The sequence below is a fragment of the Elgaria multicarinata genome, chromosome 3 (genome assembly GCF_023053635.1).
Source record: "Elgaria multicarinata webbii isolate HBS135686 ecotype San Diego chromosome 3, rElgMul1.1.pri, whole genome shotgun sequence".
In the NCBI taxonomy this organism is placed as follows: domain Eukaryota; kingdom Metazoa; phylum Chordata; class Lepidosauria; order Squamata; family Anguidae; genus Elgaria; species Elgaria multicarinata.
Genome location: NC_086173.1, coordinates 3,874,566 through 3,890,808, shown reverse-complemented (window position 1 = coordinate 3,890,808; position 16,243 = coordinate 3,874,566). Strand labels below are relative to the sequence as shown.

Sequence of the window (16,243 nt, the reverse complement as noted above, 5' to 3'; positions counted from 1 at the left end):
GATCTTTCCACAGTCACAGGCAAGAGATCTGTAAGGTCATGTTTTTCCAAAGGAGATTGAAATCCCAAAATTCCTGTGGTGCCTGGGACACCCTTCCTGGTACCATAGAATTACATGAAGGTGAGTTTTATAACCAGGATCCCTGATTCAATTATAATGCTAAGCCAAAATTCATTAAAAGTGAAGTCCTCCATCTGGCCACACAGAAGGAGGAGAGAAGAAGTATGCAAATTGTTTGGGCTCATTGGGGCTTGCCCAGGTAATGCTAAACCAGGCCAGAGATCCCCAAACAAACCCAAAAGCAGAAAGTCGCTGCAATGTTATTCCCACATGCTAAATCTGCCATCTCATCCAGTTGAAAAAACTACATTGTGGCCATTCTTGTCTTGGAACTCTTGTCTTGCTAAATGAACTCTTGTGTTGCTAAAAGGCTATGCTCCAACACAGTTTTACTTGAACAAGATACATCATGTCAATGGCAGCACTGAGAAAAGGAACCTTAACTGGAACCAGAAGGTTCGAACATATAATACCGATTCTGGCCCGCTTGCATTGGCGGCCTATACATTTCTGAGCACTGGTTTTAACCTATAAAGCCTTACACGGCTTGGGACCACAATACCTGACGGAACGCCTCTCCCGACATGAACCTACCTGTACACTACGCTCAACATTTAAGGTTCTCCTCTGAGTGCCTACTCCGAGGGAATCTTGGAGGATGGCAACAAGGGAGAGGGCCTTCTCAGTGGTGGCCCCCCAATTATGGAATGATCTCCCCGATGAAGCTCGCCTGGCGCCGACATTGTTATCTTTTTGGCGCCAGGTCAAGACTTTTCTCTTCTCCCAGGCAAACAACATATGCTGAGTTGTTGTTTTTTAATTGACCCCAGAATAGTAGTTTTAAATGGATATTGTTTTTATGCTTTTGATGGTTTAAAATTTTTGTATATTTGTTTTTAATGTTCATTGTTTTTAACTTTTGTAAACCGCCCAGAGAGCTTCGACTATGGGGCGATATATAAATGTAATAAATAAATCCTTCTTGAGCTGTCATGAGATCAAAAGTGACTATACACATTGAGGCTATTCCTTTCTGCTGTTCTATTTCAAATGACTACGGAGCCAACAACCAGCAATCAGATCCATATTTATCAGTACCTTGGGAATGCTGATCCATTGGGCTTGGAGGAGGCCCCATTCCGGTGTGCCCACCAGCCCTCATTCCCATGCCCTTCATTTGGCTGTAACGAGGGTCCTCGGATATTCCCTTCTCATGCATGGAATCCATTGGCTGCAAAACACCAACAACCATAAGACCAAATATCCACAATCCATTTAAACAGACAAAAGAGCTCTGCTACCCCTATATACGTAGCACGACCTATTCAGCAAATATATCTGCATACATGTGCTAATTAAGTTAGAGGTATCCAGAGGAATCAGGGTGCAATGCTATACCCAGTTTCAATGAAACTTGTGAGTAGACATGTCTAAGATTTCACTAAGTTCTTATTATTTGTATTTATATGATCAAGGTACTATCAACCCAACCAAGAGAGCTACTGCCCAAACACATGTCGCCATCTGAAGCGGAAGCATTTACTTGAGAACAAATACCCATATATAAGGGAGAATATATTTTAGACCAAAGTCAAGCTATGTATATGTATACTATGTATATGTATATACCTCTCAGATACTTTGGATAATATTCTCAGTGGCATGTGATTGAGAACTGCTATCTACTAGGGGTATGAAGAGCGGGTATTCCCTGCCTCAAAACTCAGGGCGGAGCTTCCTTGAGGTGATTGCCTTTCCCGATTTCCGGAGAGGGTCCCTCTCTCCACCCCATCAAAGAACCATTCTGTTTTCGGGTAACTGCTACATTATCATCAATGGGAATTAACAGAAATGCTTGCTTACAGCTCCCTCAATTTTAAAGATAATCACATGAAAATTGGCACCGTGACAGCTTTTAAAGAGAGCTTTAGGCATGCCAAGCTTGGAGCAGATCCCTGCATGGAGTGATTTATAGGGAATTTTTAAAATACGAACTCAAATGTCCTCTCAGTACCTCTTTTGGCTTGATCTGTATGGTAAGGGAGAGGGAAACAAAGCAGTTGGATAAGCGCTTAGCGCAATAATAAATAAGTAAATGTAAATTAATAGATGCCACAACGGCAGCACACAGCTTGACCATCCCAAGGGAGGACAAGAAGTTTGCAGGACGAGGAGCAGGCATCCCCCCACCCCACTGTCGGTTGGGTACATTGGAGCAAATTTAGTCAAGCCAACAACATCCGAGAGGAGGAGGACGATGACGGTGAGTCCCCCCCTTGTACTGAAGCCCAGCCAGCCAATAGGAGTAATAGTTTAACTGAAATAAAGAGTTGTAGAAGATTACTCACTAATGATGCCAGCCCAATAGCACTGTCACACTGTGGATAACTTCTATGCGTCTGAGCAGAAACACGCAACCAACCAGCCCTGCACTCCCTCTCTCCCCCCATGGCCAGAACCAGCAGTGTTTCCCACACTTTGTGGAATGTTATCAAAGTGTACTTTATGAATTGTGTATTGCTTGTGTGCACTGCACAACTCTAAAACATACAAACATAAAAGTAGAAGATTTTTTTAATGGGGGAAGTAAATCAAGCAACAGTCATACAGCCAGTGGGCTGGCTTGAAGGATTTCAATTGAAACGGCTTCTTCCCCCCCCCCCCCCCCGATTTTTAAGTTAAAGAACAGAACAGACACACGCACACACCTGCCTTGAATGGACTTAAAAGAATATTTGAAGGGACAGAAAAGGCTTTTTTAAAGGATTTCTTAAGATTTTTGGAAGCACACATACCAGGGGTAGAACAGCTCCAACATCCAAATAAAAAAACCAGGTCCCTCTCTCTCTCTCCTAAATAAATTCAATTTGCAACAAATGCTAAACAAATTGTGTCTTTGCACGGTCTCTCTCCCTCTGACCGAAACGAATGCCACCAGACCGAGAGCCCCAATGAGTGCGGAAGACTGGCGTTCCCTTCTCCAAACACTGTGATTGGAGAACACGGTCATGGACAGCGCTGTGGCAATTCCTAATTGGTTGGCCATAGATGTCAATATAAATTATCAAAACTACCCCACCCCATCACCCCATGTTCCTTATTGGGAGGTTTTCAGTTAGACACATCACACACACACACACACACACACACACACACACACACACTAAATGGCTGAATAATTTTGAAGACGTTAGAAGCTCCGATTGGGCGCGTCTCCGCTCTGAAATTAACTGATCGGTTTAGAAGCAGCCAATCCCTGCTCTGGAAGACCAAATGCTCCATGAATGTTCACAATTACCAGATCTTTCTGGTGCGGAGTGCACACCCCTATTATCTGCATTTCATTGAACATTAAACCCCATTTCTAAATACATTTGTACCAAAAACACTTTCCCCTTCATCTCCTCACTCCAGAAATGGTTCGATTTTGTTTTTGTAAGTGTATTTTTACCATGTCTCAACTTTTTTTCTTTTTTTTTTAAAGGCAGACTAATTCACAAAAATCTATGTATAGCAGTCTGGAATGTTAGGGGGTTAACATAATATGGAAAAAGGAAAATCTCATCACCACTTAGAAATAGATATTGGAAACATTGGACGTTGGTAAAACTAGAAGGATAACACCTGAATTTCTAAAAGTAATGAACTAAGGGGGGGGGGAACCCTTCAACAAATAAGTCTCCTATCTCCTATGCTGAAACATTTTATTAGCAGGGCAATAATGAAAGACAGAGGAATAAATCCAGCACTATTTCTTTCTTTCTTTTTTCATTTTCTACACAAGCAAAGCAAACCCATTAAAATACATACAAATGAAGTAGTGTTAGGGTTTATTACCTTATGCATCTGATGCATGTTGTCCTGAGAATAACCTCCAGGCCCTTGTGGTGGTATAGGATGCCCTGCTGATGGTGGCCCAGGGCTGGGTCCCATCATGCTATGTGCAGAACCAGGGGATGGTCCAGGACTGGGGCCCAGCATAGCACCAGGAGAAGGCCCCGGCCCAGGAGAAGGCCCAGGACGAGGTGTCCCTCCCATTGGAGGGTCAGGAGTGGACATTTTCAACAATGTTGTTCCAAATAATATCCTAGTGCAAGAAAAACTATTATTAGGTGGGGAAAGCACAATTATTCCTCACCTGTCAATGAAACACAATCAGTGGTTCACAACAAGGAATAATGATAACAGAAGAAGAGCTGCTATTCCAAAGGCATCACTGCCTGTGCTTAGGGAAGAGAAAATACTGAGAATAACTGAAGTACCTGAAGCCTTTTGATTACTGTGTATGACTGAAACTTGACCCCGCCATCAGCCCCAGATCAGGTCCTGCATGCCACCTTCATTATCTCACATGAAAATATATAGCCAGGTAAATATGATACAGATAAAAAGCTTTTTTTTTGCCAGACTTACAGGTATCAGTTTCCAACCAACTCACTTATTTCTCCCCACAAGGAATATTCCGAGGCCTCTGGCTTCATGGACAGCCCTGTCATTTGTATCTCTTTTGACGTCTGGTAGCCAGACCATCCCCCTGGGGTTGCATGGTCTCTAGCCTCACACCAACTATCCTCCTACCCCCAGTTCACCAACTGTTGGTGTGAACTGCAGCTCCCCAGGTCCACTAATAACATAATTTTAGGTGTCAATTTTTCTTTCACTAGATTCACAAAATGTCAAACGTGATAACACAACTGTGTTCTGCACAGCAACACATCTGCTAGAAAAGCTCTCCCTCGATATCCTCTGCTACTTCAGGAGGCACCTATACAATTTACCTACTCACCTGGTTGTCTGTGGCAAGAATTGCCTCCAGGTGACCAGATGAGGATGTTTCGTAAACATTGGCTCTTTTTAGCTATCTACGTGATCACTTTTTTTTTTTTTACAGATTTTAGTAACCTGTAAACAACTCAGAATGTCCAGATTCGTAGTTTGTCTATGCAAAATGGAACCAACTCATGCACAGTGCACATGCAGTGATGTGCCACCATGTCATGCAAACCAGCCCTACATGCTATTATTCAGTTGGTGCCAATTTTTCAGATGCCACAGAGGTGTCAAAAGCCTAAAGAGCATCTTAAGTCTAGCTGAATTTCTCTCACAGCGGTTGAACTCTGTGAATGCATACTGTTACTGTGTCAGCAAGCCTTCGTATTTGCTAGCTCTCTCCGCTCAGAGGGCACACTGCTTGTACATCTGTCTATTTCACCATGTCTCTCTCTCAAGATTTTATTGTTTATAGCCAATGGCCATCTCAATACAAACACAAAGCACACAAGTATAAAACAGAGAAACATTTCATACAATAAAACAAGAATACAATAAAATGACCAGGATTTAGAACATTCCTTCTGTTTAACCCCCTTTAGGATTTGACAGTGGTCTGGTTTAGAAAGGCTGCTCTTATTTTGTTAAATTGTTTCAACAAAATACATTCTTAGTGATATATGATACAAAATTGAAAGTATTATCCTGTACTAAAACATTTAGATTGAGACATTCCATCTCTTCCACCTGATCTTCCTTATCACTTCCTCTCACTCATCAGGATTTTTCCTTTTTGTGAAATCCCAATTTGAAGCTATGGACCAAAATAACCCCACCCTGCAACAGATTCCTAAATGTGTCTTTTAAAGACACATTTGAGGAGAAATACGGTTAATTTGTATCTATAATGAAAGCTTTGACTTACCATTAGCAACTTTTTAATATTATTTTAATGAACATTTTTTCCAATCTCATTTTACCAAATCACTGAAAAATTACCAAAAAACCCAACCCCTAAACATGCCCCTTAAATACTTTGTAATTATACCCCTCATTTTTAAACAGCTGAAATCCTCTCATTTCACCTACCTGTGAACTTCAAAGTCTTTGTTAACTCATAGCACTGGTCCTGCGTGGCGATGAGGGTTTTCTCCCAGTTGCCAATATTTATTCCAACACTGTTGAAAAACAAAACCTGTACTTAATATTCTGTTTAAAACATCTGTTTAAAACATTCTGCCAGCACTTCAAGATGTCAAATCTGTCATCTACCAATGCAATGTTTCAGGTTTCTATAACTAGGATGAGGAGGGGCAGATTGCAATCACCCCAGAGACAAACAAAATAGGTATTTACTAGGGTAATATTCAATGTTTGCAACCCAAATTGCTGGGTCTGTGCCCTTGTTGCTTCATCACCAGATGAGTTCATAATGTCTCTGTAATGACTGCCCTCTGCTTTAGACGCCTTGATCCTGTCTGTGATGCCAAATGTAATAATTCAGGTTTCTATAACTAGGATATGGAGGGAAAGACTGCAATCACTCCATAGACAAACAAAATAGATATGCAACAGTATTTACTTAACTTTAGCATGTTTGGTAAATAGCAATATTAAGAAAATGATTAATGGAACTATAAACCAACAGCTCTGACTTTGGGCCACCATTCACTGTAAAGTGCAATGTTACTCTTGCTAGGCCAACAGTTGCTTGCCCCAGTTCTTTTAGTCTTTTGTGGCCAGTCTCTGCTGTGGAGGTTCACTCTTCTTCTGGCTGAAGGCTGCTTCATCTGCTCCTTTCTCTTCTCTACCACATTGCTGGTCTCCCCAAATCTCCTCCTCTCTGGCACCCAGCCCCTTCCCTTCCCAACTGGCTTTTTACTCTCCCCTCCCTCCGTTCCATGCCCCTCCCACTTTAACCAAACCACATTCCAAGTGCCTCAGAGGCAGGTACAACACCTACCTCCAATTTAATACAGCATCCTGGTGTATAAATATTAAGTAGAGGCAAGCCTATCTAGGATCAAGGCCAACACCAAGAACTGCGAGAGTCCAATCCAGAAGAATCACACTTATTTATGGTGAAATGGTGATTAATCTGAGTCAATATTACTGGTAGTGAGCACATAGCAAAGGTGGTATGTGAATTATCATTCTGGGTTATTTTATACCATTTAACAATTTTGTACTGCATTTCTCTGTTGAAAGCAACATCTGGCAGAGCTCACAAATTGAAAGTCTAGGACAGTAGACTGTGAAAACTGCCCTTTGAGATCAGAAGGGTCTCTCTGAACCCATGGCTTCTTGTTATGTACTATGACATGCACACAGGGGTTCCACAAGCCCAAGGGCTTAGAATCATAGAATAGCAGAGTTGGAAGGGGCCTACAAGGCCATCGAGTCCAACCCCCTGCTCAATGCAGTAATCCACCCTAAAGTATCCCTGACAGATGGTTGTCTAGCTGCCTCTTGAAGGCCTCTAGTGTGGGAGAGCCCACAACCTCCCTAGGTAACTGATTCCATTGTCGTACTGCTCTAACAGTCAGGAAGTTTTTCCTGATGTCCTCACTTCCTCACTTCAGGCCAAGCACCAGCCAGCCAGTAACAACAAAACATATAAGGGCTTGATTTTAGCTGGATCAGGCCCAGAGCTGCCCCCTCCACTGGAGTGAATGAGGAAGCCTGCTCACAGGGGAATTGCACATGCACAGTAAGCAGCCTGTAGCATACTGGATCAAAAATAACATCATAATACCTGAAAAGCTATGCAAAGACTCTCCCCAGATATTCTTTTGTTACGCCTATAGAACGCAATGAACCATGGACATTTATAATTTCAGCCTAGTGTTCCCCACAGTTGAACTACCTTGGCTGCCTTAGTAAATACACCCAATGTCTGCAATTAGACATGAAACTGCATATTACATAAATGTACTCAAGACTTCAACTGTTAACAATATCATGCAGCATTACAAATTAGAACCTGTTGCATCTGAAAAAGGATGCAAATTTTGAGTACTGAATTAGGATACTGTGGAAGTATATTCTAAAATAACCACGTGGGAATTATTAATATGCTCTCAAAATATTGCTAACTGAAAGGACTAAGGAAACAGAAATTTGCTACCAAAAGAAGAAAGAAAAAGCAACCTCCAGCAAAATGGGGGGGGGGGGCTAAATAAAGAACAACAAACAACAGCGATGTAGCCTATAAGAGCAAAAAGTCAAAGGCCCAATTTGGGCAAAATGGGAAACCATAGCTTCCCACTACGTGCTCAAGTCGAAGGCTCACAGCATGCCAGGGGAGTAGACAGGAAGCATCCGCTTCTGGTTTTAAACTAACCACAGCCCCCCATTACCTGCCAATGTAGGAAAAGTGGTTTGTATAAACCAGGAGTGAACAACTTGCAGCCCTCCAGATCTTTTCCCTACAAATCTCACCAATCCTAATCAGCATAGCCAATGGTGAGGGCTGAAGGAAATTGTAGGCCAAAACATCTGGAGGGCCACAAGTTACCCACCGAGGTTTAAACTCTCTAGTTAACAGAAAAGCTAGAACCGTAAACCACAATTTTATCCTGAGTTGTTTGAACTAAATTAAGGGTAAGGAATTTTTTTTGTCAAGGCCCTAGCCCCACATTCCCTCGCGTTAGATCTCACATGCCAGCAGCAAGTGGGACCCAAGCCAGAAGTATTCAGTTAAAACAAACCATAGTGCACTAAATTCAGATGTGACAAAAATTGGTTAATTTAAAAATAGAAGTGAATGCTTCTGATTGCCTCCCCTAGCATGCCAAATAAAAAAGGGGGGCAGCTGCAGATAGGAGTGGGGAAAGAGACACCAAGGCTCACCATAGCTTGTGAACATAGCAGGAAGCTACGGTTTCCTGTTACATCCAAACTAGCCAAAGAGTCCTGCGGTGCCTTCAACCCAATTGATGTCATGAACTTCTGGAGAGTAGTTCAGATGAACCAACTGGACTAAAGTGATGAAAAATATGCACATTCACGCACACACACGAGATGGAAGATATTAAGATAACATACGTAAAGCACTCTGAATGCTCTAAAACATTATATATGTGCTAAGGATTATTATTTAATACAATGGAGATCAATCCAACTTAAAGCAATAACTAATGAAAACAGGATTATATCCTAATGGCTGGAGTACAGTATGCAATCTGCATTTGTCAGACCATCAAAGTATGGGTGCAATTCAGACAAATAAACGCACACCACCAGCACTTAAAATGCAGGGACAGCAATGTAGGGCTCATAGTCAGCACTCCACTAATTGCCCTTGGTGAGTAAGGGCTAACAACAGGCAACATAAATGTCTCTTTGCATATAACCTGAAGGATTTTATTTAATGCAAATTACATCAGCTATGGAGGTGTGATAATTAATAGGATGCAAGCTGGAAACTCCCTTTCCTCTCTTTTGCTGTGACCCAGAGGAAAATCCCTTTTCCCCTCTTTGGGGGAAGGATTTTCCATCAGTAATTGTGTGTTTCCTCTCCCTAGTTTCATGCACAAATTCCCCTAGCATCCCCCTGCGATTGATAAGGGTTGATAATAGCTCTAACTGTATGATTTCATGTTTGATTCTTGTTTTTTCATGGATCTATGGATCACAATAAAGAAGTATGTATGATAAGGGTTACTGTCATTGGCTATCACTAAACTGGCACCATTTTTCACTAAGAGGAGTTTAAGTTGGTTGGCTTAAAAGCAAACACGGAATAAATTAGGTTTTTGATGAATTTGCACAACCCTCTCTTAACCAAGGGAACAGGTATCTATCTGCACAGGCTCAAAAGACCATAATGATAGAAAACAATAAGCCACAGAGAAAAATAAACAGAAACAAGTATTGTTTGCAAAAACTAAAGTGATGGACTGCAGTATTTATTCATGTAAGTGTCCTGGGAAAACTCTGTAAAAGACACTTTCCTCACATAATCTGTTACAGAATTACTGTTGTTATTCAGAAGTAAGTCGCACTGAGTTCAATGGGACTTACTTTTACATAATTGTTGTTGTTGTTATTATTATTATTTATTTATTTATTTATTTATTTATTTATATAGCACCATCAATGTACATGGTGCTGTACAGATAACACAGTAAATAGCAAGACCCTGCCGCAGAGGCTTACATTCTAATAAGTTGTAGTAAACAATAAAGAGGGAAGGAGAATGCAAACAGGCACAGGGAAGTGTAAACAGGCACCGGGTAGGGAGAAGCTAACAGTATAGAGTCAGAACAAACTCAATATTTGAAGGCTATAGGGAAAAGAAAAGTTTTTAGCTGAGTTTTAAAAGCAGTGATTGAGTTTGTAGTTCTCAAGTGTTCTGGAAGAGCGTTCCAGGCGTAAGGGGCAGCAGAAGAAAAAGGATGAAGCCGAGTAAGGGAAGTGGAGGTCCTTGGGCAGGCAAGAAGCATGGCATCAGAGGAGCGGAGAGCACGAGCGGGGCAATAGTGTGAGATGAGAGAGGAGAGATAGGCAGGAGCTAGACCGTGAAGAGCATTGAAGGTCAGCAGGAGAAGTTTATATTGGATTCTGGAGTGAATTGGAAGCCAATGAAGAGATTTCAGAAGTGGAGTGACATGGTCAGGGCGGCGGGCCAAGAAGATGATCTTGGCGGCAGAGTGGTGGACAGAGACCAGCGGACTGATGTGAGACGAAGGAAGGCCAGAGAGAAGAAGGTTGCAGTAGTCCAACCGAGCGATAACCAGTGCGTGAACGGACAGCAGACTTAAGGCACAATCCTATGCATGTTTAGACAGAAAAAGGTTGTACAATTCCCAGAGTTCCCTAGCCAGCCATGTAACACTTATTACAGATCTTTTCAGTGTATACTTAAGACAATTTTTTGGCCAAGTCTTTGGGTTGATTGCACTTTCCCCCACTGTGTCTCAGAATTATTTTGGTTTACTCTGGTTTTTAGTTTGCTTCATTTTATTAATGGGTGTATCATACTGTTTTAAGCTTGAGAGTGTGAGCTACTGGGTGTAGGGACATGAAAACCAAATTATTTTATAAAGAAATATTTGAATTTCAGGCTCTACTGTCTACAACTGAAAATGTGCACAAGTTTGCATGGCTGCCTTTTTGAAATTGTAATAGGAACAGTTATTTATGTAGCACTGCATCAAATAATGATGGAAAGGAAACTGCGGGCAGAACCATTCCCCCTCTCCCTTCTGCACACCCCTGTGCACCTCTCAAATCAGCCGGGGAGGCTTGAGGGACATAGGGGCTACAGGCGGAAGGGGAAGTCCATTCGTGCAATGTAGGGTTTAAGCCAGTGGTTCCCAAAGTGGGCGGTACTGCCCCCTTGGGGGCGGTGGGATTGCATAGGGGGTGTTAAGATGCAAGGGGCGGCAGGGGGGCGCTAACAGGCAAAGGGGTGGCAGGGGGGCGCTCGAGGTGGTCTCTCCAGAAGGTCCTAAAACCCGGGGACCGAGCAGGAAAGGGCAGCAAATTCAGCTGCTCTCCCCACACCGCTCCTGCTCAGGAAGGACTTTCTCACTCACACAGCCGCTCTCTCCTCCTATCTCAAGCCCACAGCGGCCCCACCAGAAGTAGGGGGTGGGGGAAGCACCCACAGGAGGCAGCAGAGCAGGAAAGAGCGGCGAATTCAGCTGCTCTGCCCACTGTTCTCCTGCCTAGGAGGGCCCAGGGCTTCTTTCCTGCTGGAGCCACCGCCGCCCGCTCCCTCCCTCCCTCAGCCAGAGCTGCTCCCTCCTACAAGCTGCCCCGGCAGACCTCTCGCAATAGTTGCTGCACAAGGCGGGAGCAGCAACCCTGCGGTGGAGAGGAAGGAGCACGTGGAGTACGGCAGAACAGCAGTCAGCCGGCAGGCTGGGTGGGGAGCAGGACTGCTTGTGCTGCTGCAAGGTATCACCAGGCTCCCTTCCCACCCCCCATCAGGAGTTGCACATTGGGGCCATCTCCCCTCTGAGCTGCTGCCCTCCTGTCCTAATCAGCCCGGCAGCTATTGTGAGGCTTGGGGGGAGGGGGGGTTGGAGAGAGAGAGAGAGAGAGAGAGAGAGAGAGAGAGAGAGAGAGAGAGATGCTGTGTGTCTGTGTGCTCCCACCCCCCAACAAATCTGGACTACAACAGGATTGGGAGAGAAAAGAAAAGGGGGAGGGAGAGAGAATTGCAATTCCCCAGGTCCTTCCTGGCTAAAGAAGATTCAGCAGCACCTTTTTCCAGAACGCTTGCTGAAACCATTCCTATCTGCCCTTGCTTATTTCAGGGTGTCCAACCCCCTTTTTTCAAGCGTTCTTTTGGTAAACATGGTATGCGTGTATCTTGTGTCACCATAAAAACAGAGCTGCAACACGATCCTAAGTATGTCTACTCAGAAGTAAGCCCCACTGAGATCAACAGAACTTACTCTGAGGTAAATGTGCATAGGATTCAGCCTGAAAACGAAGAGAGGGTGAAGAAAAGACAGGAGAAAATGAATTGTAGAAATAGAATAGCAAGGTAACTGGGGGATATTTAACCATATTTAAAGACAATAAGTGCAATAAAATTAGTGCCCCTCTACTTCAGTCCCAGCCAGGTTTTCCATAGGAAACTCTGTACCAAGTGGCAGATAATGATTTTTAAATTTTAATTAAAATACATTATCCTTTCCTATAACAAAATGGTGCTTACTCCTAAGTAAGTGTGTTCCACTGAAGAAGGAAATCCTATTTGATTCCTGCTAGTGTGACATAAGTTAAAGGCACAATTTTATGCATGTTTAGACAGAAAATAGTCCCTCTAAATAGGAAGCACCCGCCCCAGGCTTGCCAAGGGAGGGAGGGAAAAGAGAGCGAACACCTCTGTTTGCAGCCAGCGTGGTAGGGCACACCAACTGGATTTTGAATAAAGTATTCAATTAATTGTTACTGTTTTGAATGTTTTTGATATTATCCTCCTTGGTGGGTCATTGAAAACCGCTATTCTGAATAATGATTTTTATAGTGTAGGGTAGGGGGGCGCTGGGCATGAGTTTGTGGAACCAAGGGGACGGTGACCTGAAAAAGTTTGGGAACCACTGATTTAAATCACAATTTAAATCACTACTCAGAAAGACTCAATTTAATCATGTGACTTCCCCCCCCCCCAAAGTGCACTCTTCCTCACTATATTTTACATAACTCAGAGTTACCAAAGACTCATTCTTGCTGGAATAATCTTAATATTTACAACCAGATGAAGGTTTCATTTTTAGATTAGCAACTTTTCAGATTAGTTTTACAGTTATATCAAAAAAATACAGATTTGGTTATACTATTAGAAACACATCATAGATAGATAATTATGAAATTATTGTGAGGTGAACTATCTCCAGTTTAATAGGTTAATCATTCATATTTGGACAACTTTTCTGCTGTACTTTATTGGAAGGAGAAAAAATAATCTTGCAGAAACCTCTGGAAGAGCATAACTTTGTGAATGGATTAATGGAATTCATTTACCAAAATAATTAAACAGCCTCATGCTACATAATTAAAAACTAATCCTTATCTCATGATGAACCTTTGGACTATAATGTATCTTAAACAGAAAACTAACTTTAGATAGATTTTTCCTCAAAAAGCATTTTATTTAAAAAATCCAATTTAAATTTAAAAAATCAGATTTTTTTGATTTTTTTTTTAAATCATTGATTTTTATACACTCTGCTGGAAACCAGAATCAGAAATGAGAGGGCCCAGAGGAATGGTATAAATAGAGAAAAGGGGAGGGGGTCCAAGGACAGACCCTTGGGGCACCCCAACAGTGAGGGGGGAAAACGATCCGAAACAATTCCAGAAAAGCAGACAGAAAAAGAGCAATTTGACAAGAAGGACGAGAACCAAGAAACGGCAGTGCCGGTAATGCCCAGGGAAGCCCACCGAGACAGAAGTATCCCGTGGTCCAGGGTGTCAAATGCTTCTGAGAGATCCAGCTGGATACGGCGCTGTGCCTTAGCCACAAGGACATCATTCAAAACTCGAGACAGTGCCATCTCTGCTGAATAGCCAGCTCAGTACCCTGACTGAAACGGGTCACTGAAATTATAGGAAGGTAGGTAAGGAGCCTATCATTTTGAGCATAATGACCTCAAAATTACAACTGAAACAGGTTAATTTAACTTGCATTGTATCCATTAAGTTACTACATTAATTTTATGAGACTCTAATTCATTTTTGGAATTGTAACATTTTCCACAGAAAAATACAGTAGAAAACTTTTTATTACAATGTTGGGATTGTTTTGCACCAGATCACTGAGGCCTTAGCTAGACCTAAGGTTTATCCCGGGATCGTCTAAATGACACACAGGGGATCCCGGGAACAGGCAGGGGCGACCCCGGGACGATCCTGGGATAAACCTTAGGTCTAGCTAAGGCCAGAATCTCTTGGCTTAACTGATCTGACAAGTTTGCTGTGAAGCTAAAATTTAAAATGAGGGAGAAAATATTGTAATCCACATTGGCCTCTTGGGACACTGCAGAGATATGGCCTTGAACAAAATTAATATATACCTGAATTTCAGTCTTCCAACTGTGTCAAGCTTTGCAACTGCATCACAGTGCATGCAGCATCAACTTTATGTGAGACAGTAAGCCAGTTTGCACACTAAACCATGGTTTAACATTATGAAGTCTCTGGCTTTTCCCCATCATGGCCTTGAGATCAAAAGCTTTCACTTCTGTTTTATATTAACCATAGTTTAGTGATATGCCTGAACGCTAAGCTGTGATTAATCTTAACAATGGTTACAGAAAAACTGCTTCGTAAATGATGATTTGAAGTTAGCTTGTTTCTATTCATAGATAAGACTAACCACAGTTTGTGATTAGTCTAAAATGGAAACTTCTGAACACCTTCTTGCTACCTCGCCAGGGGAGGTGGGGAAAGGTAGATGTCCTTGTATGTGCAAACACAATCTGTGTTACTATGTATTATTTCTGAGCCAAAAGAATATTCATCATGAAGTAAATATTGCAAATATTTCAGTTTTCCCAAAAATTGCACCCGAAAAAGTCAGTGAGTGAGTGTTTGGACAGAAGACAAGGAAAAAAATATAGAAGACAAAGTGTTCTGGGACAAGGATGAAGGACAACAGCGACACAGAAGGAAATTCCCCCTGGGGAAGACAGCAGGGAAAAATGCTGATGGAAGCATGTGAAGCGAGGGAGCAAACACAAATAAGAAAAGAAATGATGTTGGGTAAAAAATGCAATTTCCCCAACAAAAAGAGGGCAAAAAGAGCAGTGAGCAAAGAGGGAGCGACTGAAAGGAAAAGGACCTTGTCTGTGAGGGGAGTCAGGAGCTATGACAAGAATGCTCATGGCTCAGAAGAGCAGTGCACCTGCAGAGAAAGAAAGGCGTGGAATACAATTCCTAGGAGCAATGAGGTAGGTGCCCTGAGAAAAGTTTCCCTGAAAGGAGGCTGGACATGCACATGGCTGGCACCAGAGGGTAGTTGGATCAGGCTAATGCTGCAGCCGAGTGTCTGGTAAGGGGGCTATGAAACCTTGCACACTGCCATCATGAGGAGAACAGCACAAGCTGCTAATTTGTTCTGTTTCATTTTATTAATCTTTTTATATCATATTGTTTTTAACTTGTGATTGTGAGTTACCTTGAGGGGGAATGTGTGCAGCCTCCTACCTCCTCAACTGCCTGGTGCCAAGTAAAAGAATATGTCCCCTATTCCTCAGTAAATTAACTGGGAGGGGAGAAGCAGGACATTCTCATTTCATGCAAGCTTCCCACAGAAATTGGAAGCAGCACCAGCGTGTCAAGCTGGAAGCACAACATACAGTAACAGGTCTTGTGCATGTATAAGCACACCAACTCCTCTACAATTTGCAAGGGACTCTAGAATGGTGGAGGACTACTACCGTGAAAAGCATTTCAAGAAAAATCAAAACTGCATTAAAACAAATCATACTGTTTTTGATATTCTTTTCAGTGGGAGAGGGCCTTTTCAGTGGTGGCCCCCCAATTATGGAATGATCTCCCCAACGAGGCTCGTCTGGTGCCAACATTGTTATCTTTTCGGCGCCAGGTCAAGAATTTTCTCTTCTCCCAGGCAGTTAACAACATATGCTGAGTTTTTTTAAACTGACTCCAGAATAGTTGTTTTAAATGGGTATTGCTGTTCTTACGCTTTTGATGGTTTTAAATTTCTGTATATTTGTTTTTAATGTTCACTGTTTTTAACTTTTGTAAACCGCCCAGAGAGCTTCGGCTATGGGGCAGTATTTAAATGTAATAAATAAATAAATTCTTGGAAACTCCACACAGAGCTCTCATCCTTAAATGAGGTTGGCGTTCCTATGTCAGGCTTCCAGAAGAGCAAAGCTGAGAGAGAAACCCATGCTGCTTCTGGCCTTTCCAGGCATCCCGCAAA

The 16,243-nt window shown here is 42.5% G+C and overlaps 1 protein-coding gene across 12 annotated transcripts in view; it reads right to left on the bottom strand.

The window, feature by feature from the left end:
• SMARCA4 (SWI/SNF related, matrix associated, actin dependent regulator of chromatin, subfamily a, member 4) overlaps positions 1-16,243 on the bottom strand; it is a 98,151-nt gene that overhangs the window by 79,211 nt on the left and 2,697 nt on the right. For all 12 annotated transcript variants that reach the window (XM_063119084.1, XM_063119086.1, XM_063119087.1 and 9 more), the window contains exons 2-4: positions 5,920-6,008; positions 3,898-4,147; positions 1,159-1,291 (exon numbers count right to left, since the gene is read on the bottom strand). In XM_063119084.1, the coding sequence (XP_062975154.1) occupies positions 1,159-1,291; positions 3,898-4,119 (355 nt within the window). In that variant the 5' untranslated portion in view covers positions 4,120-4,147; positions 5,920-6,008. The remainder of the gene's footprint in view (positions 1-1,158; positions 1,292-3,897; positions 4,148-5,919; positions 6,009-16,243) is intronic.